Source organism: Varanus komodoensis, unplaced genomic scaffold (assembly GCF_004798865.1).
Source record: "Varanus komodoensis strain SLA01 unplaced genomic scaffold, ASM479886v1 scaffold26, whole genome shotgun sequence".
In the NCBI taxonomy this organism is placed as follows: domain Eukaryota; kingdom Metazoa; phylum Chordata; class Lepidosauria; order Squamata; family Varanidae; genus Varanus; species Varanus komodoensis.
This window is the reverse complement of record NW_025335684.1, coordinates 10467590-10495514: the sequence shown is the minus strand read 5'-3', so window position 1 is coordinate 10495514 and position 27925 is coordinate 10467590. Positions and strand designations below refer to the sequence as shown.

General features: G+C 44.5%; 1 protein-coding gene across 2 annotated transcripts in view; it reads left to right on the top strand.

Annotated features, from left to right (window-relative positions):
* GSPT1 (G1 to S phase transition 1) overlaps positions 1 to 27645 on the top strand; it is a 36599-nt gene extending 8954 nt beyond the window's left edge. Inside the window, exons 2-15 of one of the 2 annotated variants that reach the window (XM_044433250.1) lie at positions 7702 to 7749; positions 7895 to 7936; positions 9047 to 9271; positions 10694 to 10727; positions 11443 to 11520; positions 13051 to 13231; positions 14013 to 14167; positions 15262 to 15402; positions 16683 to 16776; positions 18079 to 18159; positions 20871 to 21044; positions 21671 to 21760; positions 22832 to 23000; positions 25822 to 27645. In XM_044433250.1, the coding sequence (XP_044289185.1) occupies positions 7702 to 7749; positions 7895 to 7936; positions 9047 to 9271; positions 10694 to 10727; positions 11443 to 11520; positions 13051 to 13231; positions 14013 to 14167; positions 15262 to 15402; positions 16683 to 16776; positions 18079 to 18159; positions 20871 to 21044; positions 21671 to 21760; positions 22832 to 23000; positions 25822 to 25874 (1565 nt within the window). In that variant the 3' untranslated portion in view covers positions 25875 to 27645. Of the gene's footprint in view, positions 1 to 7701; positions 7750 to 7894; positions 7937 to 9043; positions 9272 to 10693; positions 10728 to 11442; positions 11521 to 13050; positions 13232 to 14012; positions 14168 to 15261; positions 15403 to 16682; positions 16777 to 18078; positions 18160 to 20870; positions 21045 to 21670; positions 21761 to 22831; positions 23001 to 25821 lie in introns of both variants that reach the window. The other variant, XM_044433249.1, reaches the window with a different exon arrangement.
* The last annotated feature ends 280 nt before the right edge of the window (positions 27646 to 27925 follow it).

The following is a 27925-nucleotide window of genomic DNA, read 5'->3' as shown; positions in this document are numbered from 1 at the left end:
GGCAGCTTACATCATCTCTCCTCCTCCATCTTTTCCCCACAACAACAACCCTGTGAGGTAGGTTAGGCTGAGAGTCTGTGACTGGCCCAAAGTCACCCAGTTGGCTCCATGGCTGAGCAGGGACTAGAACCCAGATCCTCTGAGTCCCAGTCCCATGCTCTTAACCACTACGCCACACTGGCTCAAGTTATGTCCCTCCCCAGGTGTGTTAGCCATTTATAAGGAATATTTATAACCTGTTTTTCAATTCTTGTAGTGTTCGCAAAGTATGTAACAATAGGGTGCACTTATGGTCAGAGACGGGGTGGGGGGGGAGACAGGATGGGACAAGGGAATTAGTCAGCTGTTCCACAGTTCACTAAAGCATTCAGCCCAATCCCCCAGGGGGCTGACTCTTTCTTCTTGCCTGGGGCCACCCCATGCATGGTTCTTCACTATCCTGCTGGGGCGTTGCCCAGTGCCTGGGTCAGAATTTCCCTTCTAAAAAGAATGGAAATGTCCTATAGCTTTGAGTCTGTGCTGCAGTCTCAGAGTCAGAGGAAGTCATACAACAGTCACCAATACAGGGGTGGCTGAGCATATTTTCTGTGGGAATTTTTGGAGGGAGCAGTTTGGGCACTTTTACCAATGCAATGGTAAACTTTATATCTTGCTTTCCCACAGGGATTTATGCTGAAAAGTGGCTTACAATGCATAAAAACTGAGCCAGTGTGGAGTGGCAGTTAGAATGCTGGACTGGGGACTTGGGGGTTCCAAGTTCTAGTTCCTGCTTGACTGTGGAGCTCAATGGGTGACTTTGGATCAGTCACAGACTCTCAGTCTTGCCTGGGTTGTTGTTGTTGAGGATAAAATAGAGCAGAGTATGATTATGTAACCTGCTTTGAGTTCCTCACAATAACTAAATTACATATCAAAAAGGCAAACTCACTGTTTTTAAAAAAATATACAATAAAAATGCAAAAAGGTTCTGCACTGAAAAGAAATAAAATTATTTTTAAAGGCTTGGGAAAATAACTAGGCTTTCATCTGGAGCCAGAAAGACCTAACACTCTTGATACCTGGGAATCCTCACTGGGAAGAGAATTCTGAAGGGGTGCCGCCTTCACGTGCTACTAGCAGTGGCGAGGCCAGGAATAGGGCCTGTGAGGAAGAGCTGAATGCATGGGCAAGCTCAAAGGGGAGAAGGCAGCTAGGCAGCCTGGTGCCCTCCAGCTGTTTTGGACTACGCCTGTCATTGCACTGGGCCAACATGGCCAGTGGTCCGGGATCTGAGGAGTGTCCCATGCAAGCATCTATGTATGTCTGTGTCATGGCAGTGGGCTCTTGCATTGCAATCAAGTCAGTCTCCGTAAAGCGAGAGAGAAATCAGACTGGTGGCACAGCGCCAGATTCTATCCCACCCATGCTTCTTTTCCCTAAATGCTTTCATAGCCCACAAACTAGAAAAAGCCTCTCTGGGGCAGGAAGGAAGACACCAACTCGAGGAAAGGATCTTCCGACCCATATACCAACGAAAACCTCCTGCCCCCACCCCACTCTTCATGGCTTCCGCATGATCCAAACAATTATGTTGTGCTCCATAAATTAGGTCCTTTGGTAACTTTCCAAGAAGCACCCTCAGGTGCTTCTCTGGAAAGTTTAATTGTCTATGAACATTTGTGAGGATAGTGATTACAAAATCTGGTGCTTTCCCATGACCGAGCATGTAAAATTCTTTGTCAGCTCTGAATCATTCAAAGTCAAAGTCTAAGTCATCATGTTCAAATCCCTTTTACACTTTTTCCTACTGCTAAAGCATGTCCGAAATCCACTTGGAAGAACTTGGAACACTTAGCCCTAACAAGACAGGGCTATGCTTAAGCTAAGCCACATGTGGTGTTCTCCAGACACTGAATACACTTTTTAGAAGCTTAAATAAGTCCTTAATCTCTTTGGTGATGTAACTTTCTTGTTCTCTTACTTCCCTTTTAAAAAATCTGCACTAAGTGTGTAAGAATAGCAGGTTTGACATGTGTATGTATTGGCTTGGATCCAAAGAACCATGCAGCTAATTTTGCACGACCAAACAGACTTCAGTCTTTTTGCATTATGTGTACAGCTGTCTCCCATGCCACATAGCAATCCACCTCTGAAAACACACACGTCAGGATTGTGCACCTGCGCTTTAAGGAAAATCTCAAAACCTACTGGATATGCTTAGTTACTTGGTTGTGCCTAAACTAGTTTGTTACCACCCAGCCAGTATTAGCTAGTTTATTTGATAGCTTTTACAGAAGCTGCAGGAGATTGCAACATCTGCTAATTCATTTGATAGGTGTATTGATCTTCTGACAAATTCCTCACCTTGATTGCCATCTTACCTCAAGGCACTGGTTCTCTGAAGGACTACTCTCAGAGCAAAACTATAGAAAAGAAAGATAAATTTAGTTTTTTCTGTGCCAGAGTGTTTTGTCAAGGAATCTACAAAGAGCAATCAAAATGAGGTGGGAGAACACACGTGGAATTACCCAGCTGCTAACAGCAGCAGCAGCTTTGCTGGAGTCCTAAATTTCACTTTCTTGCCTATTTGCTTTGGCTTGTATTAATAGATATCAAACAGTGAGACAGTACCTTCATTTGTAAATCATAAAAAAAAACTAATTCTCTTGAAGAGGGGGACCTATAAGAGTAAGGGAGGAAACTTCCCTCATTGTTCATGTTGCATGTTTATTGCATTTGGGTCCAGAGCAGAAGAGTCCAAGGTGTTGCAAAACAGTTCCTCAGAAGCCCATACTTGTAGCAAGCCGAGCCCTCTGTTTGTGCTTCAGATGAGCTAGTCCTTCAACAGTTCAGTTGGATTCATTCTTTGTCTACTGAAGTTCGCACTTTCTGTATCTGATTCTTCTTTTATTCCCTCCCTAACTTGCATGCAACTGTGAACCAGTTTCTTGCATCCAGCTTGAGCTGACCTGTCCCAGCATGCATTTATTTATTTATTTATTTATTTATTATTTAAAGCTTCTCTAACCCATCCATCACTGATGGCTTGGGGCAACTTACAACAGAAGAACATGTTGATAACTAATTTTTTTTTACTCTACATGCCACTCACTGCTGCCGATTTTAAGAAGCCATAACATTGATTATTGAATTGATGCAGCTTGGGAGAACAGGTTTGCTACCCATTGGCTGGAGCTGAGGGATTATGTCCTCGACCGAGTCTTCTAGTGTCCTGGGGCCAAAAAGGGATCCTATTACTACTACCCTAAATGTTCAGAACTGTTAAAAAGAGGAAATACTTTAAATTCCCAGTAATTTTCCTATGGAGAACATGGGAGTATAGTGGGTATTATTCTTGCCTTCTCTTAGGTGTGGTAAACAAACAAAAAGAGGGTGCTAGCAAAGCACATCTAGCAGGGCTAGCCTGGGCTTGTTCCCATCATGATAACCCATGTAGAATGTGTAGAACATCTAATTAAGGATGACACCGACTCAGTCATAGTTCGTGCCAAAAAGTGTGACTGGCGCTACATGACATGAAATATTAGGGGAAGCAGGTTGAGCCTGAGTGAGGCATATCTGAGTAACATCCAAGCTGGACTTCCGTAATTAACGATATCTGGAACTGCCTTTGAAGATGACTTTGAATTTTAACCTGTGTAAGGGTCCAGGACATTGCCAGCTGGGTACCGATAATAAACCAGGACCCAGGAAACAAGGTGAGGTGGTCAAAGCCAGAATTCAATTACCAGTCCAAGTCACAAGTCCAAATTTCAGAATCAGACAGGCCAAAGTCAAACCAGGAGTCTGTTGAAACACAGTCCAGGAAACAAGGGAGTATCCAAACCTGAGTCAGAAGTCAGCATGAAGTAGCAGGAACCAAGGAGTAGGAACAGGGTCCAGGAGCAGGAACCAACCACAGAGAGAGCCTCTGAAGTGAAGAAATGGGAGTTGCTAGGGCAGCTTCTGGAGGGAAGAACCAGTTCTTAAGTAGCTCTTTCCCCAGGGCCCCTGGCAGCTGCAGTTGCGTGTGTGACAAATCCTGCAACTACCAGGGCTGCTGTTCTAATGCTGGGCAAGCAGGAGGAGCCCTGATGGTGCCAAATTCTGAAAACCTGGAGCAGATTCTGGATACCCACTTCTTTGAGTGGCTAGGACTTTGCATTGCATGTAGCATGAACTGTTCTGCACCTGTCAGATTTTCATAATTTTTTCAAATTATATACAACTCATTGTAGCTGATACTAGTTGGTATAACAGAAAGAGCGCAACTCAGCTGCGGCACTCGCTCCCACTCTTTACTGCACCCATCTGGTGCTGGCTCTGTCCTCACGAGCCCTAAATGGGGTGCATCTCAGTAATATGAAGGACTACCTACTCACTGGCCAGCCACTGAGACCTGCAAGAATGGTGGCCTGTGAAGATAGAAGAGGGCCTTCTCAGTGGCAGCTCCTGCCATACGAATTTCCATTACAATCAGAAGATTAGCACTTTCAGAGAGATTTAAAAAACTTTCTCTTTGCCACATTGGCTGCTATCAGGTACTTGAAATTTTATTGTCACCTGCTTGTTTTATAATGCTTTCACTTTGTGTTGCTTGTACAATTTGTGATACTTAATTTTTTTATATATTGTAAACTGCCTAAGGCAGCTAGGAAATGCATTAAATACATAACCATAAATTGCTTTGGAAGCTGAAATGCAGCTTTGAAGCACTTCTTATATCAGGAAGTTGGATAACCTCCATCAGGAACATAATTCTTGAAACTGCCAAAAGAGTTTTAGCTGTTGGTTGGTATAGAAATGCAATGAATACAAAGAGGGAACCATTCCATGAAGCACTAAAGCACATTAATACTTTACCTGGAAAATGACTGATGTGCACATATTGAGAAGGCCAGATAGTATCTGATATTTCAATGGGAACAGAAGGACGTTTTTAAAATTCCATGTGGAACAAAATGTTTCTGGGAGAAGCTGACTGGGCATTAATTGCTGTTTTGGGAAATAAAGGAGGAACAGGACATATGAACCCAGTTCACATATTAGCAGCACTGGGGTTCTTGGAATCGTGCAGGAGCGAGCGTGCTGTCTCCTGCGCATTCCCTATTTCTGCCACACATCCAGCCTAGAACACAGTCCAGGCTCTCAAATTGTTTTCTAAACCAGATATTTGCAGTGCTGTGCTCACTTCTGTGCAGCCCCCAGCACCCATTGGATAATTAATAAACCAGCGGCTGGTGCTTGTGCACAAACAGGGTCAGCTGCAATGTATTTAAATATCCAGCAACAGTTGTCACTGGTAAAATATCGATTTGCAAAGCGTGGGCATACCTGCATGAACTGTGGAATGATGGTCTAGACTACTAACTGTTAAAAGGCAAGTCTTGAAAGAGTAGAGTGAACAGCAGAGCCCCCTTGGGTAGGCAGGTTGGCCTTTTGCAGCCTACTCTCTGCTCAGCAGTTCTTTATTAATATTCACCTTACGTTTGGTGTCGACAGGAATAAAGTTCTTGGATTGAGCAGAGTTAAATGCTACAGGACTTGCTAGGTAACTTCATGAGCTTGGGTCACAAATACACAATGTAACTTAATATTGCTCCCTTAAGCAGTAAGAATTCTTCATGAGCTGGAATTGAGAGGCAGCAGAAAAGACAATTATGCACAGCCTCTCTTACCCCAGAGAGCCACTGGCTATGGGAAAAGCTCAACAGGAATACAGAGTACACTTAAGATCAGAGACATCCAGAGGAAAATAATTCAGTGACTGTTGCAGGAAGGAGTCCTTGAATTCTCATCGTTCTTCTGAGTGGTCTTAGAAAGAGTAGAGGCTCTGAAAACGTTGCATGCTAGGTCAGACCAAAAGTCATTCTAGTTCAAGTGCTGGAAAATGGAACGCTAGCTGCGTGGCACTTGATCTACAGAAAAATGCAATTAGATGATGGTTCCTCCTGTCTGTTTCCAGCATCTGTTACTCTGAGGTTTGTTAGTTCTGAGCAAGGGTTCATTTGGTTGTCTGTATTACTAGCAGTGAAGACCTTTTCCTGGTACATTTGTGGCTCTTTTTTCCTAGTCTTAGAAATGAGACCCTAAACTGGAATTAGTTGTACTCTGTGACCCCAGTTGTTTTGAAGGGAGAATGATGGGAGTTGTAGTCCAACATACCGAAGGCACTGTGTTGGAAAAGGTGGACCAGATGTTTGGAGGACCAGCCAGCTTCATCCTGCACAACCGCTGCACCCTCTGGCATTTTTAATTAGGTTGCCAAAGAGGGTGTTTCTCCTGTTGCTTTTTTATCTTCCCCCAGTGCTGCACCTGACCTGTATTCACCCCTTCCTGCATGCCTGGGATATTGGCTTTCTGCCCACGTGGCCTGCTCTGTTCTGTCAGAAGCCTGCAGTGCTAGCAGAACTAGAGTAACGCAGCTCAGAATCTGATTCCTGTAAAAGTGTGAGCACACTGTAAATTTACTTTACCAGATCCACTGGTCCACTGTAGCCCAGCCATCCAAAACATTGCCGCCTGCTGAGACAAGGCATGCAAACACATCTCATTGTGGCTCAATGTTGAAAGACAGGTTGGGGTTTCTAAAAGTCTGTAAAGGTATGCCATTCTTAACCAGTGTTTTTCTTTGGGGCAAGTGTGCTTGGAATTGCTGGATCTGTGCCTTTTGTTCATTGCAAACCTCTTGTGAGATTTCTTATTTTTTAATTTCTGTTTGGACCCTTAATTCAACAGACATGAGTGTTTTGAATTGTGCCCCACCTTGCCAGCCTCAGATAGTGCAGAATTGTTAATTCTGGTAAATGTAAAGGCTTTAAATGAAATTTCGGGGCCCCAAAAACACCTCAGTTTGCTGTTTGGTACAATAGCAATTTAAGAGTTTAGGAAGCAAAGTGCCTGCTCTCTCCTCTTCAAGTCTCTTCTGGCTCAGTGCATCAAAGCACCACACTCATGGCCCACGCTCATTTCCAGAAATTTTTATACTGATGCAGACTGGGCTTCTAGAATTGCAACCTCCGGTTCACTTTGTAGGGGTAAACGCAATAGGTTTTTATTGCTACTTTTTGAAAGCAGCAAATTAGCCTACAAAGAAAAGACTTTTAGCATGTGCCACTAAACCATGTTTTAGCATTGCGTGCATGAGCGGTGAGCCTTAGAGCTTCACACACCCCCTCTGGTAGTGCATTCTTGAAGAGCGCAGAAGCTTTCACTTCTGCTTTGGTTAACTTACAGTTCCACATCATGTTTGAATTCAGAACTCTGTTTAATTTAAACTGTGGCTTATTAACCGGGGATCAAATCATGGCATATGTTCCTGGCTTAGTAAAAAGTATTGAATAACCAGAGTTCCTGAGTTTAGTTGTAACATGGAGTTTGTTTACAAGTGTATTATTCTCATGTCCCAACAGCTGCATTGGAGGAAAAAAGAGGGGAAGTGCACAAGCCTAGCTCAGCATTGCATATGTAAACAGTCCAGCATATACCAAAAGCGTATACCAGGCAAAATGCACGTCTAGGCAAGTCTTCCAAAAACTTGTGAATCCTTATGCACACAATTACTATTTGCAATATTTAGGAATACAAGGAATACAGAGAGGCAAGCAATGAAGAACAACAATTATACGATTATTAAGATGTATGAGGTATTCTGCTTCTTGAACATGCAGTGGAGTTGTATCCTGGGACTTACTTCAACTTCGAATCTTTTCTCTCTCTAAGGGGCATCTGCAGAATCTTCACTAGAGGAACATCCATCATCTTGTGAAGGTAATTGTGTGTTTTTTGTGGAAAAATGGGGTGGGGGTGCTTAGAAAACTTGTTAAACCTCTGCAAAATCATCATAAGCTTTAAAGGCATGTAGTAACTGGAGGATAGTATTACTCGTTTAACATACTTGGTTCTGTTTGTCTAGGGCTGAATGCTGCTGTCAGTATGGACATCTCCGAACCAGTTGGTAAGAGATTATGTAATACGGATAGAAATGCGTTTTGACAGTGCTTGGCTTGCTCAATGGAAGAGCTTCCTAACTGGTTCCCTTCCATTTTATGGCTTCAGAACAATGTGCAGCAGCCTTGCTCATGGATTTGAAAAATTTTAGTTGGACCATAAAGGGTTACTGCTTCTTGCAATTGTTTCATAACAGGAATAAGAAGAAAATAGTTTTGGATGCCCTGGTAGATGTCGGGGTGATATGCAGCAGATCAGAATTGTTTCTGATTCCCATTCATTCAGCATTAACAACAATGAAAGGCTTTTTTTCCATGTTTGGCTACTGAAAGAAAGAATGCTTTTGGGGGAGTTGGGACAAGGAGTGGATTTTTGCTTGAAAGAACTGCGGCCTTATTTTTGACACTAAGAACAAAGATTTTAGCTCCATGACCAGAAGGAGCTTCATTCACAGAATGGCCCTTTCTTGGTCCTTTGCACTTCACTTGAACAAAGTGAAAAATTAGGCACCACCAAGAATCACATGTATCCGTTCGAACTCCTCTCTTGCCCTGTGGTTGGACCTTGGGATTCAAAATGTACAAGTCTGTCCCATAAACCTAAGCTGGCCCACCCCTGTCCTAAAAATACCTGCTAAAAGCATAACTCGCACCTCAGACTACCAGATAGTTGGGGGCAGTTTTCACAGGTAGTTCTAACCTAAGTGCACGGAATGGTTTAAGTGGGTTTTATTGTATAGAATGGATGCTTGTGCTCCACTTTGTTTTATTGTGAGACCTTCGTGAGACCATTTGGTTGTGGATGGTATACAAAAGTTTTAAATCAAATCCATAAACACACAAACATGAGGGCGGGGGAGTTTTTGAAAGCAAGAGAGCAAGCATTCCAATACCGCCAGGCCTGCAAACTGCTTCACTGCATCAAAGTAGTATGGTAGTCCTTACGTATTGCAGCTTGCGTTGAAAAACAAAAGCATCAACCAACAGAACAATGGCGAAAAGAACCTGGAACTTGCTAGAAGTATATTTAAGTGCTGAGAGACAACCCGCTGGGCTCTGAAGTATGCTAACCCTTTTTCTTAGGAGAGAGCCAATAAACCTTTCTTAACTTCCAGTAGAAAACGGAGAAACAGAAATGTCCCCTGAAGAATCATGGGACCACAAAGAAGAAGCCATTGAACCTGAACTAACAAGCGGGCCTTCGGGAGATGCAGGACCTATTGAGGAGGGTACCCAGGAAATGATGGAGGAAGAGGAGGAGTTGCCAAAACCCAAATCCATGGTCGCACCCCCAGGTGCACCCAAAAAAGAGCATGTTAACGTCGTATTCATTGGGCATGTAGGTAAGTTGCAAAAGGCCACAGGACAGGGGGATATACCATGGCAGGCTAACTACTCTGCCCTGAAGGGAATCCTCTTGAATGTTTCCGAGTACAACTCTGGAGGCTATGCTTTCTGCTCTTTGTGCAGTCTGGATGATTTGGGCCACATGTGCAGATTAGCAAAAGTTTAAAGAGATGCTCAAATCCATTAACTTGGCTAACATAAATTATAGTCCTCATTGTTTATTATCCTGCTCCTCCTCTGAGGAACTCAAGAGAATGTATGTGGCATGCCCCTCCTTCATCCCCTGCCTCGCAAGGACATATAGGATAGGCTGAGAGTGACTAACCCAAGGTCGCCCAGTAAGCTTTGGCTGGTTGTGTTGGGAATGGGGCAGACAGTTGTTCCTGGCAAGCACTCCCAGGTCACACCAGTCTGGTCTTTGAGTCAGAGAATGAGGAGTAGGAGACGGAGGGGCCTGGGAATTTGGGGCTTCAGACCCTGAGATGGAAGGAGTGGAGAAGCTTGTCTCAGGGCCACTCTCTCCAGCTGGCAAGGTAAACTCCGGGAATAGCCAAGATGTACAGATGTTGGGAGGGGGGCTAAAGAGGAATTCTCAGAGCCAGACGAAGCTGGTACGACTCTTGACCCCACGGCATGGCACTGGGAGAGGAGGGCTAGCCAGCTAAAGGGATGGCATAGGGAGAAAAGGCCTGATTGCTTCCAAAAGGGCCCTCCCAGAGGGATGGGGCCCAGACATACTCAAAAGGAAGCTTCCCGGAAATAGTTGCTAAATCGGGTTCGACAGAGCACTCTGTGCATACTCAGAGATTCATTTGGTGGTGATTGAATTTATTGGATATAATTTGTTGAAATGAGAACTTTTGCAAAGAAACGGTCTGTGGCCTTGAACATGTGAAGGGAGAAAACCTGGCTCATGCCAGTTTTGGCATTTGGATCATAGGAAGCTGCCTCACACCAGGTGAGACTATTGGTCTTTCTAGCTGGATTTGCATTTACTGCCTTGTGAGGAGGCGGCATCCACCTGCTGAGATTACGGCGTTGTTTGGAAGCGTCAAGCCAAGAGTCTCTTTTCAGGTGAAACTTTATGCAAACAAGAATGGTTTAGTCATTGGTTGTTCTAGTGCCAAGGGAGCACAGAAAAATGTCACACACACGCTAAAATGTGGGGGGATTTTGGCCCATTGTTCCATTTTATGAAAAAAGGATCCATGAAAATTTATAGCATTGGGATTCCTCTCGTCTTTTTATGGAAAAAATACTCATTCCACAGCAACAGCCTTGCTGAGACATCCTGAGTATCCAGGATGCATCCTGATAAGCAAACCCAGTGCTTAATGTTGAGTCTTTGCTTTGCTCATAAAAAGCTAATTTGAAGTTCTGATTTATTAATACCTGTCTTCTCTAAATCTTTTCATTAGATGCTGGAAAATCAACAATTGGAGGACAAATAATGTAAGCCACTCCCCCACCCACCAACTATTAATGGTGATTCTTTCAAACTGGTCACTCTTTCTGCCTATAAAATGCTTGGTTGCTTTAGAACTCAGTCCTGTGCAGGTTTAGACAGAAAAAAGTCCTGCATTTCCCAGCCTGTTGCTTGGAATTGCAGGTTGTTCTGTTGAATGTGCATAGGATTTTGTCCTAAACTTTACTAAAGTCTTTGTCTGAATCTTCCCTTGTGTGTCTTCATGATTAGGGTTGCTGATTCCCTGTAGTGTTTTGCTGCCATTTTTCTTCATTTTGTGGAAGAGCATTTTGTAAATGTGTAGACTTGTTTAAGAAATGATGCTTCCTCACCGTCAGCACCTCCTGTCCACCGTACAAAACACCATTTCTTGAAGTGAAATTATAATCTGTCTGAAATCTACTTTGTGCCCAACCTTGTGCTCCCCAAATGGTTTGGAGTACAATTCCCATTATCCCCATTCAACGTGACGAATGGTTAGTGTGATGGAGCTGTCATCAAAATATCTGGAAGGCATTACACTGGAAAGGTAACTGCTTTCTTCAGAGTAGCTGTTTTACATATAGCAATATATCATTGATAGACATCAATAGATGGAGCTGTTTGTATTTGCCTCTTTGTTCCCCTCCAAAAGCAAACAAAACCCACAATCCTCCTAAATCACTTTTCTTCATGGTAACAAATGTTTACATCTATTTCCAGGTATTTAACAGGCATGGTTGATAAACGAACACTGGAAAAATACGAAAGAGAAGCTAAAGAAAAAAACAGAGAAACCTGGTATGACCCTTATGTGTTAAGAGGAGAGTGGCTTGAGCCCTGTGGATCGTTTCGGTTCTCATTGACCCTCTCTGTTGGAGGGATCAGATCTGGCCCTGGGTGGCTGGCTCCCGTTCGAAGTGCTGCATCGCACCCCTTACCCACACTGCCCATGACAGCCGTGACCGCAGTTCGCCAGAACGGATGACTGCCAGGGTCTCGGGGCCTGGGGTCGAGCCAGGCGGGTGTTGCCGCATCGGGGGATTGCTGAACCAGGACCCAGACTCTCCCCAAGCGCTGCTGGCTTCCTTCGGACGGCTGAGGAGGGTCTTTGCAGAATTTCGTTCCTTCATAGAGGCCTGAGTGCCCTTAGTGCACCTGCTACTTCTGAGCCTTCCGTCGAAGATTGGGTGGCACTGAGGGTCACCATCCAAGCCTTCATGCAGCGGTTGCTCACCTTGGGTCCCCAGATGTTGATCTGTGATTCTGTTGGCCCTGATCCTCACCCAGAATAGGCATGGCTGGGCAGCTGCAGTGGATCCATAACCCTCCAGGGACTCGCTAACAAGACCCCCCCTGGAGTTGCGCCTTCTCTTGGTCACCGCGGTCTGCTGCTTCAGCTGCCTCTCACTGTGCCCCACACCATGGTGGTGCTAGTGGGGAGGACTGGTGTGGCCCATGAGGCAAGCCGGTGGCCACTGAGATGAGGGAGAGGAGCAGGAGCAGCTGGTGGCGGAGAGGAGGGAGGGAGCCCGTGGAAGGTATCTTGCCAAGCGTTCCAGAAGACCTGGAGCTGGCACTGCATTGTGCAAACAGGAAGGCTTTCTGGCACACTGGGCCGAACGGTGAACGCCCCCCTGAGGCTGGGGGCTGTGAAGGGGGAGGACAGTCAGTGGGGTGGGCGGAGGCAGTGGCAGCGAGGGAGCCAGAATGCCTCCCCGTTTGTCCAAGGAGACCCAGTGTCAAGCAGCACAGCTGGCACTGGGGGAAAGGTCAGAGAGGAGGAGAGTTAGTGCTGCTTTGAAGCAAGGAATAGATGGCGATTAAGGGGCTCAAACAGCAGAAGCTGGTGCTGGGGAGCACCTTCAAAGGAGGGACGGGGACCAGGCCCCTTTGTAAAGTCCGATGGTGCCATATGACCAATACGGGCTTCCTTTCGGAAGCCTCAGTCCAGTCCCGCATCATGCGTTCTTAGGAGCTGTGTGTCCAGAAGAGTGCTGCTTGCTTCTGGAGCTTCAGTGCATGGAGGACCTTCAGGTCTGATGTGGTGGATAGTAAGTGATCGGGGGATCAAGCTGAGGCTCGCAGTTACGTCCCTCTTCCTTAGGGTTGCATCACAGGGTGCAAGGCATGGCACTGTCTCGACAGAGTGCTGCTTCCTGTTGAACAAAGGACTGAACAAGGTACATTTGGCCACTGTGCAGACCTGTCTTAAGAAGTCCCTACCTGATTTTAGAGGTATTTGTATATGGACTCACCAGAATTATTCAGTCCTCAAAACTAATACCGCCTTGCTTTATATTTGTGTGTGTTTGTGTGTGTGTGTTGTAGGTACCTTTCCTGGGCCTTAGACACAAACCAGGAAGAACGGGACAAAGGTAAAACTGTGGAGGTGGGACGCGCTTATTTTGAAACAGAGAAGAAACACTTCACAATTTTAGATGCTCCGGGTCATAAAAGCTTTGTTCCAAATATGATTGGCGGTGCTTCTCAAGCTGATCTAGCTGTGTTGGTAAGAGGCCACTCAGTTGCTCTTCTGTTTAACGGAGTTCTTGGCAAAAGTGTTACCTGATGATCCACTGTATAGTGTGGGGTGCAGAACCTCAGGCCAGGAAGACAAATGCAGCCCTTGTCGGGGTCCAGTCTGGTTTCCCTGAGGGTCCATCCACTTCCCTAGCTCTTGGCCTTTTCCCCAACCTCCAGTCATTTGGTGGTCTCCTGGCTTTTGTGCCCCTTTCTACTCATTCTTAAATGTTTAAAGCCTTCAAAAGAGGCCCAAGGGCATTAAGGGGCAATCCTATGTGCATTTAAACATGAAAAATCCTACAACTCCCAGGATCCTGGGGGTTATAGCACTTCTTTTGGTCTAAACATGCATAGGATTGCACCCTGAATTACTGACAGCAAGCGCTTTAAGCTAATAGGCACTGGTAGTTTTGGCCCCTTCCCCTTTGGCCCTGCTGCCTCTGCAGTGCATCCCCCAAGAACTTCTCCAAAATGGAATTTGCCTTGCTAGCTGAAAAGGTTGTACCTTTGTGCTTATAGCTAATACTGTACCCAGTTTGAACAGACTCATCTTTTACTTTATGTGTACATGTTCAGGAAATGGCTATTACCCAATAGTTACATCTGTGTCCATAACCTGGTAGCCTAGGCTTATGGAAACGGAGCCGTTCATCTCGCAGGCCGGGTTACAAGGGCCACGGACTTAGCACGCTCTGGGAGCCGTTAACTGAGAAGAACAAGGAATAACCTCCTGCTTGAAACACTGACTTGCCTTCGCCTCTGTCTAGGTTATCTCTGCAAGAAAAGGAGAATTTGAAACTGGCTTTGAGAAAGGCGGGCAAACGAGGGAGCATGCCATGTTAGCAAAAACAGCAGGTGTAAAGCATTTAATAGTTCTTATTAATAAAATGGATGATCCAACTGTGAACTGGAGCACTGAACGGTTAGTACATCTGCGCCGTTGGCACTGTTACTCGTACTGAAAGCGAAGGTTCTGGTTTTAGTGAATTCATCTTTTGCATTAAGAATGAGTTCAGTCTCACTTCATTATTGTAATGTCTGGAGATCGGATGTCGTCGGTCAAGTGTCTCCAGCCATATGGAAAATTTAATCTTGGCATTGGAGTATGGGTGCCCCTTTGCTTACACACTGCCAGTGGATTGACCAAGATGTAGTCTGCAGAAGTGCAGAACTGGTTTCCCTCCATGTCGCTGCCTGTACGTAGAATGGCCAAACCCCTGTTGAAGTTCTCCTTTGGTCCTTGTCTGGGTGAGCACCTGTACTGATTGTATCCCAGTGAAACTAAACGAAGAAATCCACCTAGCAGTGTCCCAAATTCCTTGAAATGCTTCTGGGTTTTCCTGTGCAAATGGTAGCAAAGCAGGTTGCCAGTATTTTCCAAACCAGCTTTTGCATTTTGTCTTCAAAAATGGAAAAGAAACTTTACCAAGCAAATGGCCTTCAGGTGGCAAGGCTGAAAGCTGTGGCATTGATGAAAAATACATGTTTCCAGTTTCTGTTTTGCTTTTCTGTGCCTCATCCCCTTGCTCAGAAACTGAACAAAGAGATTTTTAGATCTACACAGTGATTCGGTATCTCCCTGCATATAGAAAGCTTGTGCATTGGGAAGAAGGACACTCAAACCACCCATGGGCATTCTGATGCAGGCCGGGTGCACAGAGGCCTACACAATGCCCCCCCCCCCCCCACCCCTCTTCCCTTTCTCTGAACCTGGATATTCAAGAACGATGTTCTGTATAGCCTGGTTTCTGAGATATGTCAGTGCCATGATTATCGGTGCAGAAATGGCTCCATTTCTGAACACCGGTAAATCTTTTCATGCAGCCCTGCCACTTTGGAAGGCACTGAAATAGCCATTTGAACATGATTCAACCTGACTTCTCTCCACCAAGAATTCCATTGAAACACACGGACAAACTGATCTTGTCAGGTGTTGTACAATGCTTGGTCTGCCTCAGCATCTTTAACATGAGGGTCCAGAGGCCAATTTTTCTTCTGTTTGGTGAACCTTCTCAGGTATGAAGAATGTAAAGAGAAACTGGTGCCATTCTTGAAGAAAGTGGGCTTCAATCCAAAAAAGGATATTCATTTCATGCCCTGTTCGGGACTGACTGGAGCAAACCTCAAGGAGCAGTCGGACTTCTGTCCCTGGTATATGTACGTAGCTTATTTTATTGAACCCGAGTCCTGCATGTCTTTAGAGAACTGGATCCAAAGCAGCTCAGGAAATTTCAAAGGCGCAACATAAAATATAAACCCTGGTAAAATGATAATTTACATGGTTGTTAAAATAGCCACCCGTTACAGGGCAGAGCAGGGCATGTTAACACTGTCTCACACTTCAGTGCAGAAGCAGCAGTCACTAACCATCAAAAGCATGCTTGAAGAATGTTCTGGTGCTGCCTTAAACATGCAGAAGAAGCCCCCTGGTGGCTCTCCGTTAATGCCTCCCCTAGCATCTTTCACCTCAGTTTTGATCACTAAAGGAGAAGGAAAACTTTACATCGCTTATGTGTGCAACCTGGCCCAGTTGTGGGGCAGTGGGGGAGAGCAGACTCAGGGGAGGAAGGCCAGTGGCCTGCAGAGGAAGCGTAGGGTGGGGAGTGGACATCATCCAGCACCAGGCACAATGTTGAGGGTGTTAAGGGCTGCCCAAGACATCGGAGCGGGAAAGATGCTGTTAAAAAAAGCATCCCTTTACTGATGGCACCCCAAGTGAGTGACTGCTGCAGTTACACCTTGTGTAAGTCTTTTCTGCTACAAACCTCATTAGGTTGCAGGGCCCTTTCTGTGTTAATGTTAAGTTCCACTAGTAATTGGCATTGTTGAAGCATAATTTTCCACTGGGCTCATGTCTCTTTCTGTTGTGCCTATTAGTGTATATGCACAGAGGCAAGGACTGTGTTTTAAATTTTTGTACCATGCTTGGGAAAATCAGGATAACTGGTGATAAGAAAAGAGCATTTGCCTCAGTGGAATTCAGGGCTGGATCCAACACAACACTAGCAGGAAAGGTACAAAAGGAAGCATTGTTCCTTTAGCGGATGTGTGTTCTGCTAGTGGTTGTGTAAGTGCTAGACGAGTAAGTGGCATGAACACCCCCCCCCCCCAGGGTAGTTAAGTTCCAATGGGTGAAAGCACAACAGAATCCAGGTGTCGGCTGTTTCCATCACTTATGGGCTTCTGGGAAGAGTCAAAATTCCACGCTAGCACAATGGCACTGCTGAATGCCGTCCTCCTGCTTTTCCTTGGCTTTAAAAGTGGGAAGGAATACAGATCATTACAAACTTGATGCAGGTGTCATCGTCTCTTGAAGGATGTTAAACGCATCCCCTGTTATTACAGAAGAATGTCTCATCTGAAACGAGCAGTGATGTACTGTAGACCTTGATGGCACTGTTTTGTTCTGGTTTTTTTTTTTTCCTTCTCTCTTTCAGCGGACTACCTTTTATTCCATATCTGGATAACTTGCCAAACTTCAACAGATCAGTTGATGGACCAATCAGGCTGCCAATTGTTGATAAATATAAGGTACACAAAGAAATAGCTGCTTGAAAACAAGTTACTGGTCCACTGTGTCAGTCTTCCACTTAAGGTTATGTGGCTCATGTCTGCTGCCATTAAAATAATCATATGTTGTTCAACATCTATGAGATTCTGGAGGAGTGAACAATAAGAGATAACAGGAATTAAACACTATTAACAAATTTTAGACGGAATACAAACTGGTGCACAGATTCCTTAGATGTAGCTTCACAGCACTAGGCATATTTTTGTAAAAGTCAAAAAACTGAGATGCAGGAAAATTCCTGCAACTTGATACAGTCAAATTCCTCTTCCTTTGAATGTGATAGAGAATTAGATAAAATCATTTGAATGGAAGAGAAACAAGCCTAGCCTTGGCAAAGTGCCCTGAGATCTGGCAGTATCTCTGCTCAGGGTTTGTTGCACCTTTGGTTAGATCCAGAGGATCACACCTGTTTCCCCAAAGGAGCCTTCCTTGAAGGACAGATGGAATCCTTTCATTTCGGTACCCTCATCACAGTGGACTTGCCGCTTGTTAGTCTAAAACTCAAACTCCACCCAGTGATTTCTGCTGCTGGCTCAGCTGTAGTCCGCACCTGTACCTTGCCCTGTCCCCTTGCCCTGTCCCAAAGTGCCGAGCCAAAAAGAGGCCCACTTTGCCCGCCGCCAGCGCCAGCTGAAATGCGGCATTGTGAAATGCCAGTCCCAGATTGCCCAACAGAATTTAAAAATAGAAGCCTAGCCTACAGATAGGCCAGTGGCTGAGCTTGCCATGTAGGCCCCAGTGCTTCTGAAAAATGGTTGCATTTGGCCCGTGTTGGTAAGGTGGGGAGCTTCACGGCGGAGGTCCAGCCAGCCTGCCCACAAGCATTCCTCTTTGAATGCCCGCCTGGCCACCCGACATGTGCATTGATGATGGTGTTGAGGGGCTGTTTACACAACGTTTTGAATAGGGGCACATGTTGCTTTCTTTTTATCCCACCCTTTCCTCCAAAGATCCCAAGATGGCATCCGTGATCTTCCCCCTCTCTATTTTATCCTCACAACAGTCCTGGGAGGTAGGTAGGCTGAGAGTCAGTGAGTGGCCCAAAGTCATCCCATGAGCTTCACAGCTGAATGGAGACTGAAACCTGTGTCTCCCTGTTCCAGTCCCGCACTTTGGGGTAGAATGCATATATCTCAGACCAAAGTTGCTTCCTGTTTTGATCTGGAATAATTTGGCATGGCCACACAGACTCATGCAAAATATGGCAGCCTATATAACAGGATGCCTTTTCACCTGTGTATGTTTTTCTTTCCCATCTGAAGGATATGGGTACGGTGGTTCTGGGAAAGCTGGAATCAGGCTCTATCTGCAAAGGACAGCAGCTTGTGATGATGCCAAACAAGGTATGGCCCACTTTCCTCTTACGAAGCTTGCCTTCCTAGGGTTAAGCCTACGAAATGATGCTTGGGGTAGAAATGGGCATTCCCCTACGAGGCTTTCTACTCCCAGCTAGGCTTAGAATGCCTAGGGACTAAGAAGGATGCACATGATTGGCCTGCTCTTAGTTGGAAGAGCTCTTGAGACTGGTGTTGCTGCCATTTACGAGCAGCTAACAAGGTGCCAGTCGTGACTGGGGTGGGGGATCGGTCCCAGTACAGCGGGGGCAGGCAGGTTTCACTTCCAGGCAATTCTGTCCCTACATCCAGAGTCTTAGATTTTTCTTCTTCCCAAAAGACTGGATGACCATTGATTTAATGAGAGAAAGTAAACGGGTGTTTTTGGGGGCAGAGAAGCTACCCCATTGCCTGTTGAACACCAGTCCCTTGAGAGGGGCAGCCTTACCTTCCCCCTCCCCCAACACCTTGCGCCTGGATTGCTTCTTCTCTAGGAACGTAATGACAGCTTTTGAGACCCAGCCTGCCCTTTCATGTTTGAGGTCCCTGGGTTCCACAGCTTGATCCCACCGGTGTTCAGTAAGGAGATGGATTCTGGTTTCTGGAGCCCATAAGCCGTGCTGGATTGCACCAGCCACCATCTGTCTGACATTCTGCTCTCCCAGTGGCCAGACAGATGCCCAAAGGAAACCCACAAGCATTTCACAAGTTCAGTAGCACTCTCTGGCTCCGGTAATACTAACCAAAACTCAAGCTTCGATTGTGACATAGGGAGAACAGGAACTTGAATGGTGTGGAAGGTGAAGGAGCTGTCTTGTGTATGCGGGGGCACTTTGCTGAAGGCTGACTTGGTTTGGACTTGGCCGCTTAACGCACACCTCTGCCAGCCTGCTAAAATGCCTTGCCCAGCAGCTTTCGCCACCGGATAGCTTGCAGGGTGCCTGCAGCCCCCATTCCTGGCTCTTTATTCCTGCCCCCTTGGTGCCATCTCTTCCCGACTGTGCGCCTGCTCCCACAGTCTGTATCTTCCCTTTGGCACTGCACCCCCCGTTTCAGTGCATCCCTGCGCCTCACCCAGTGCTTCAGGCCCCTCAGCGCTTCCTCCGCCATCTGGAAACGAGCTAGCCCTGGGACTTGGCCTCACCGCAGCTCCAAGCAGCCACTCCTTTCTGGGTGCCTGCAGCACAGCGAGCCTTTTTATGAACGCTCCATAGATGTGGGGCTGCTCTAGACAAGCACCACACTGAGCCGGGCAAGTGATGCCTGCACTGGCCCTCAAAGCTTAAACCGTGAGCTTGAACCTGTGAAAGAAAAAGAGGAGGAAACGTGGAGCGCAGGCCATGGCTTGTGCCTGTGATACACAATATGCGGAGCTGAGCTTGTGTGGCCCCTGGAGGGTTTAAAAAGGAACATGCTATCTTGGTACCTGGGTTGGCTAGTTCTTGAGCTCCTCGAGTTCTAACCTTTATTTTGTATGCTTATTGAATTTCGGCTCCAAAATATGTGTTGGATAATTTGATATACTTCAGAGTTTCCACTTTAAAGGGGCTGTTTACAGAGGGCACAGAATGAGTCATCAAAACCTCTGAATTCCTCTTGTCTTAAAGCAGAAAATTCCACAATCACTTCCCCTCCTAAAAATGTTCCAGAAAATCAAGGCTCGGTTGTCACTTAACTGTTTAAAATCCATACCTTGTTATGCTAAACTCTGCATGTGTCATAACAAAACAAAACTTTTAAAACCCAATTTGATCTGTGTTGCATGTTTCTTTAGTTTAAAAAGGGATCAAAATACTCTAAAGCTTCCCTATCAAAACAAAGTGTCTCTGAAGTTTTACCCACAAACAAGTTACCTTGTTTCACAACCCTATCTGGGTTTTGTGTTAATTTTAGTGTTAATTTTAGTTTTTAGTAGATGTGGTCAAGTAACAGAAGGCATAAATAACCAGCTTTTTAAGTTTTTGCTCCTTAACATCATTTCCAGGTAGCAGTCTTCAAAGACTGAATAAGGGACTCTTTCTTCTTTCTTTACTATTCAAAATATACATACTGTATGTGTTGAGCAGCAATTAGAGTGTTTTCCTCTACTTCTATACTCACTTCTCAAAGGACAAAATCAATAAATGAATGTATGGGAGAAAAGCTGAGAGTAGTTCTGCTTCTGATTTAATAGATTAATTTGGTAACTAAGTCCATCAGTAGGACTTTTCAGTAACATCCTGATTGTTGAGCAAACAATGTCTTCTGAAGAAAGTTTGTGTGATAATTTGCATACGTCTTGATAGCTTGTGGTTTCTCGAAAGGAAATGCTTAAATTTGATAGCAGGATTCTTAAATTATGAAACATGGAATCATAGAGCAAAAAAGAAAATGCTGTTATAAAAACAAAACGTAAAACATATGATTCCTTGTAGATCCAGCAAACTTTTTCTTAAGGGGATTGGCTGCACAGTGCAGGAAACATGCTTACATCCACAGTTGTATGACACTGAATTCTTTTTTTGAAATTTTAATAAATGAACACCACTGAAAGATGGAAATGTAGCTGCCTTACCATATATCCAAATGTTCCAAGATGAGAGAGCTGAACTGGAAGACTTCAGTATACAGAGTGCCTTTTATGACAGCCATTGTTGTGGATATATGAATGTCAGGTTTTGTTCAGCACACACAGTGAGTGAACATTCCATCTCTTAGAAAATCCTCCTCTTATTTTTAAGCACAATGTGGAAGTCCTTGGGATCCTCTCTGATGATGTTGAAACGGAATCCGTCGCTCCAGGTGAAAATCTGAAGATCCGGCTGAAAGGAATCGAAGAGGAGGAGATCCTCCCAGGGTTTATCCTCTGCGATCTTAATAATCTGTGTCATTCAGGACGCACTTTTGACGCTCAGGTATGCTTGTCACAGAGGCAATGGATATTCAAAGATGACACTGATATTGAGTTGGTTTATACCTTTCAGCTGATGCGACTTAGTTCAGAGATGCACACCTTAAGGTTTTGATAACAATTAAACCTTGGCCAGGAAACTGTGTCCTCCGTTCCATATTGGGTCAAATAAAGTCTTGCTCTGGCCAATACCAAATTTGAAACCATTGCCTTATTTAGGAAGGTCCCATTTCTTACAGATCAGTTAATCAATCCGTTTTATTGTTGTTGCATCGCCTTCATAGCCTGCCTTGCAAGAAATGATTACCATTACATTTATATCCCACCAGTTTTCCTTCTGTGAGGACCCAAGGTGACTGACATAGTTCCATTTTGTCCTCACAGCAGCAACCCTGTGAGGAGGTAGGTGGGGCAGAGAGTCTGGTTGGCCCACACTCACCCAACGAACTTCATGGCTGGGGGGAACTAGAACCTGGATCCCCAGCACAGCGCTCCGACTGCCACGCCAGCCCTCATTCCACACTGGCATGTTTGTACTGAAGAACTTCCTTCTTTCAGGAAGAAGAAAGGAAATTGCTAATGGCTTTCCTTGCAATGAATACACTCTTATTACATTCTTATTGATTGCAGATAGTGATAATTGAGCACAAATCTATCATCTGCCCCGGCTACAATGCGGTGCTGCATATTCACACCTGTATTGAAGAAGTTGAGATCACAGTGAGTATTAGGAACCTGGCTTGTCATTCTGTGTACTCCTGGGAACAAGGGACTGTCCAGTTGCAGCACCCTCTGACTGGACAGGTGGCCCCTTTTGCTAGTGTGTTGCTTGGTGTTGTGTCATAGAATCACCAGGACTGTTAGACATGTCATACATAAATGGGTTCATACATAAACTGTCAATTGGTTATTGCACATGAGCTTAAAACAAGTGCATTGCCTCCCGTGCACCTTCTGATTCCGCTGTCCAACCGCAGCCTACAGTGAGCTTCTTTGTAGGTTGCTCACGTGATGCGTGAACCTGGGAAATCGGTGGGTTAAACAAGCTACAGTTAATCCATGGTTTGCTCGGAGCTTAACTATCTTTGTTAATAACTCAAAGACACAGTTCACATGGAACAACAAAGCATGATTTAAACAATCCATGGGACGGTGTGTCCTAGTGGGAGAGATTCACACGTATCAGTTCTACTTCTAAAGAGCAACCTGCAGTGAGCTCTGGACATACTGGGTTGTTTACCTTGCAAATAACCCAAAGTATCTAAGTTCAGATGTTATACTAATAGCTTGCAAATGGAGAACTTAGAATTCTTTTACAGGGATGGCTCCCATGCAAAGCCCAGCCTTGCAAATCATTAGCTAATTGATAGTTTGTCACTAAATTGATGGCAGCATGCAAACAGGTGCATAGATTTAGTGTTTCTGGAATTGCCTATTGAGTCAAGGTGATTTAATATTAAAGTTTCTTCTTGACTTGAATATCCAGTTGCATTAATTTGCTCCTGAAATTATGAAAAAGTATTTTATCAGCTAGAATACTGAAAGCTTTGTATGAGTGGAACAAAACACAGGCTAAAACGACTTGTGAATGAAAAGTGAATTTCTCATTCCTGTATTTTAGTTAGGTTGCTTATTTGAGTGAATCAAAAAACAAATATCAGCACTTTCAGCTTTTCTTCTTTAACACAAGGCAAATTCTTCCTTCTCATCATTAAAGGCTCAAAGGTATTCTGTTAGGGAAGGTATTGGTCACCCAAACAGTATTTTATCATTATTCTCTTCTTTCTGAAGGCCTTAATTTGTCTGGTAGACAAAAAATCAGGAGAGAAAAGCAAAACACGGCCCCGTTTTGTCAAACAAGATCAAGTTTGCATTGCTCGTTTAAGGACGGCAGGAACCATCTGCCTTGAGACATTCAAAGACTTCCCTCAAATGGGTCGTTTCACCTTAAGAGATGAGGGTAAGTGCATTTGAGAGATTGCCTCTTGCATATTGCATTCCAAATGCGTGTATTTATTCTTGCATCAAGTCCCCCAAGAAAGACTCATTGCAAACCCTTTACAGAACTGTGGAATTAGAAGGCTCCTGAGAACTAGCTGCTTGCTCACCATCTCTTGACAGGTTATCCAATGACTCTTAAATGCAAGAGAGCCAGGCTTTTGTTCAGAGGGAAGGGACAAAGTGTTGCCACTCAGAAAATGGAGGATGCTGTTTTAGTCCATGAGGACTAAACTTTGAAAAATTAAAAATCAGCAGGCAATACTTTTATTAGAGACTTACCACAATATCACAAAATAGTAAGAAATTTTCCAAGTTCCCCCAAACTCTTCATCAAACCGAATATTAGAATATGAGGATGCAAAACCATGGTATGAGGACACAGACCTCGTCCAGTCGACATTGCACAAATTCCCTTCATTTAATACTTGGTCTTCTGAATTGCTGTGGAGGAGTTGAGCTGGGCCTCTGTTGCACCATTTCGGTTTGCTCTGAAAAAGATGCCAAAAGGGTCCTCTCAGGCTTTCTCCCACTGGAGGGCATTCGCTTGAGGAGGAGGGACAGGGCCACACCTGCTCTCCGTGGGGAGCACCGTCATTTCTGTAGACCACTGGACCCCACTTCCCCAGTTCTCCTCGCAGTGACTTTCAGTGCCACAAAGTTTGTGTCAGAAGCCCCAGGTGAAGGAAGAGGGGCCCACAATGGAACACCTTCCCATGCCAGTCATCAGGTTCCAGGAGAAAACTGCTTCAATCTTCTCCCACGTCAGCCAGGGCTTCTGACATTACCTTCCTCGTTCAGGGAAGGGGCTCTTTTGCAAAGGGAGCTTTGGAAGGGGCCCTTGATTATCACACAGCTGCTGTAATTGCCACATGATAAACCAAACTCTCTGCTGCAGTGAGGATGCACTCTTGGGCCCTGAGCCAGTTGAAGGCGACTCTCCATAAAATCGGGCTTCTTTGCCTCTCCACCCTGCTGCTGATACGCACTGGGAGTCAGCAGGCTGTTTGCTTTAAACTATAAAATGCGGGTGTGTTGGCACCTCCAGCAGTTGGGGGTGGACACATCCTACACATCTGGCTTCGCCCCTCCTTCCGAAAGCAGCCCTAAGCACTGGGCAAGGGTCGGCTGCTGGATGTTCTAAAGCACAGTGTGACTTAAGTCTTGTATAGGCTTAAAGGGAACGGTGTTCTGGGTCTTGTAAGTGTGCAGTGGCTGTGAAGGCCACGTGGAGCTGTAAGTCAGCATTCCATCCTCGTCTCCGGTTGCGCAGGACTGCCCGCTGAGCTGCAGTTTTCATGTGATCCCGGGTTGGGTGGTTTGTGCTAAATGGTGAGGGGAGCCTTACTGGCCCCGTGGCTTCTTCCCTGCCAGCCCCCCTCCCCACATCTGGCCCCTGCCTACTTCACCACTGTGAAAATGGCCCCAGATCTCCCGCAGATGCCCATCCGTGTCTGGAAGGATGTCTGAAGTGAACCAGGAAGCTGAAAGGTTCCCAGACATGGGGCAGTTGCAATGTTTTCTAGTTTGGTATTTGCTTTTCCTTTATAGTTGAATGCCAGCCTAAATTTCAGTGCTTTAGCATATTAGATGTGCTGATTTTGCTTCTCAGAGTCATCAAATACACAGTTTCAGACTGATGTGTCTGATCCTCCATACCACCACATGTCAGCTGTCAGGTACCACTGGAATTCATGGAATGTTTAGAAAGCATTCCACAAACATCATTATTGCTACAGGAGAAATTGTAGAGAGCAAATCAGCTGCAGCTCTAGTTCCTGAAAAAAACTGAGTAAGAATTTTTTAAATGCAAATTAGGGTAGTTTGTCGGAAAGAAATCTGCATGCCCTTGTAAGTTCCCCGGAGGCAGGGGTGGGCCGCTTGTAGGTCAAAGTCTGCAGAGGCCATGCCTCCTGTGATCATTCCCCACTAGCCCTACTAGCTAGAGCTGATGAGTGCCACAGGTCAGACCCTCCAGGGGGCTGCAGGTTGTCCACCCCTCCCCTAGAGAGAACTGTTGGTCATGTTCTGTTCAGGGGACAAAATGACTGTCCCAACACATCTTCATATTTGACTGAAAATACTTGAATGGGGAAAAGTTAAAGCACAGTGAATAAGATTTAAATGTTAAATTGTGTAGTAGACACTTGGAATTCTTGTAAAAGTTTATTTTCAGCTCTTGTTCCACTGAGCTTGCTGGAACACTCTTTGATTCACTGTCACTCTTAGTTCTCTTTCACTCTGGCACATATAAGATATTCACTGTAATCGTGTTACTCTCCCACATAATTGCTAAATATAATTACCTGAAACAACTTTGAAACTGTCAAGCTTGCCTAATACTGTATTTGCAGTTAGCTAACATTTATATTTATTAATGAACTTGTGAAATGGACACATTTTTTTGCAGGAACAATTAAGTACGAGAAAATTTTGTGGGAAAATTCCCTCCTCACATCGCTGGTTCGAGCACAGCAGACCCTCTAATACAAAAACCGACAAGTCTTATGGTGTTCCCCAGTGTGTTAAGGAAGCAGTCCACAAGAGCATTAAAACACTCCACAAAAACAAGGACCTGGAACGAAGTTGAGCTTGTTTATTAGATGTGGCAAACGCCCTTGGTTTTACAGTCATAAAAGCAAGTGTGACATTCCTAAAACATACAAGAATGAAAGCATGAGAATAACACACTATGAAAACGTAGTTCTTTGATGTTTGCATCAGCAAACTCCTAAGGGGACTGTGACCTTCTTTCCTAATGGCTGTTTCTTTCTCTCACATAGGTAAGACCATTGCAATTGGAAAAGTTCTGAAGTTGGTTCCAGAGAAGGACTAAGCCTTGTTTTTGATAAGCCTGCACAAATACTGTGAGGATTAAAAAAAAAAGGACTCTGCAAAAGCCTACTTCACATCGCCTTCTTATTTTCTTCCCCTTGATAACCTCCCTATATTTTGCAAAGATGAAATTCCACAGCAAAGGTCCACATTCTGTCAGCTTTCTCATATTGAGAGCTCTGCTATGCCACTGTTGAATTTCTCCCCAAGTTTTTTTCCCCTCCTCCTAAATTCTGCTTCCTTGGAAAGATTTGGCAATAGCTTTGTAAGTGATGTGGACACAATTGCCTAGAATTATGAAAAATCTATAGGATTTCTGTTTAATTCCCCCTTCCCCCAGCATATTGAAACATTTTTCAAGGCAGATCATTCGGAGTGTGCGAGCGAGTGTGCGTGCACATGTTACAAAGACAATTACCATGTTAATAAACTATTCAATTTGAAATCTTTTTTGGTATCTTAATTGCTTTTGAATAATGTTTTTATCCAGATATAACATCTGTTGCATTAGCTTTTAACTTGCCAAGTAATCTGAATATTCAATTACTTAGGGTTTTCTAAAACCAAACTCTTCCCTTTGCCAACTCCCCGACCAAGTTTTAAATGAAGCAATTAGACAATTGACAAAATTTGTACTAAAGAAACTTTCTTTTGCCCTTTCCTTCTGGTGGTTTAAAAAAAAAAAAGATCTTAAATATGTTCATGCAAGTATGGTACTATTTAATTAGTGTTGCATCATTTTATATATGTATGCCTAAACAATTATGTTGACTTTGTGTGCGCGCGCGTGTATATATATATATAAATAATATATATATGCAAAATCAACTTAATATAATTGTTTAGGCACGGGGCAATCTGGATCTTCCTACTGTGTCTTGGAGTACATCATCAATTCTTCCTGGCAGAAAACACTAGCCTATAAAATTAGTAGGACTGTTACATGACAACTCTGGCAATAACACTGGTACGCAACGATCAGTCTGAAAACTGAGCTCAAGTATCAGTTTATGATTAAAAACAAACGTCCTCAGTTCGTTCTGTCTAACTCGGAAGACTGGTAAATTTTGCAGGTGGGCGGGGGTTGAGAGACAGAGAAATTTGAATGGAGCCAAATAGGCTGCGGGCGAGTGGCCAGTGGCCAGTGCCCACCGCCAGCAGCAAGAGGTTGGCCCCTTGACAAGTACTTCTCTTTAATCATAAAGGTTTGCGCATTAAAATTGAGCATAGAATCAAGCACAGGTTATAGATTGCTGCATATCAGAGCTATTTAAGCTAGAGGAAATCAGAAGTGAATAACGGGACTTTAGGTTGGCAGAGCAAGGACAAGGCCGCCAACACACGCTTGGCTTGTAGGCTAAAGTGTGAGAGGTGTGTTGTTGCTATGGAAAGGAGGGAGACAGTCGAAAGGGAGCTGTGACGATACTCCAGAGCAATTTTCTTACTGGGTTGGTAGAGAAGGCTGATTTAAGAGATTGTTTAAAATGCTTCTCCAATTGAATCCTTTGCAATTGTATGTTCGAGCGCGTAATGTGCCCTTTGCCCCGCAAAGTCTACAGTCCTGTGACAGTCTCACGTCACACCATTCTAAATTTGAAAACATCTGGCCCTTTTCTTTTTTGTTTCTTTGTATCTGTGGAACTCGCATCCATTTCATGTAAGGCTACATTGTATGGACGAAGCAAAGTTTATTGTCCTTCAGTTTCATATGACTACACTTGTAGCTACCGTAATGCATGAAAAATTTAAATAAATTTTATTATGTCTGCAAATTTCTGGAAGTTTATTTTTCTGGCAATCTGAAAACTTTAAGTACCTTTTTAAACCATGTTAATGACTTCAGGTGTTTTATCATAAACTATACTGAAGGTAATTTCCAGTGGGTTCATCATTTCAGGGATCAATTTGTGTGTTTTTATGCCTTCCAAAATCCTCCTCTAATCACTGGGCTGATCACAGCTGAATGACATTTTAAAAAGCAATCAATGGAAGCTTATTTTCATCTTGATAGAAGTCCTTGGAGCGAAAGGACTTAAAGATGCTACCAGTAGT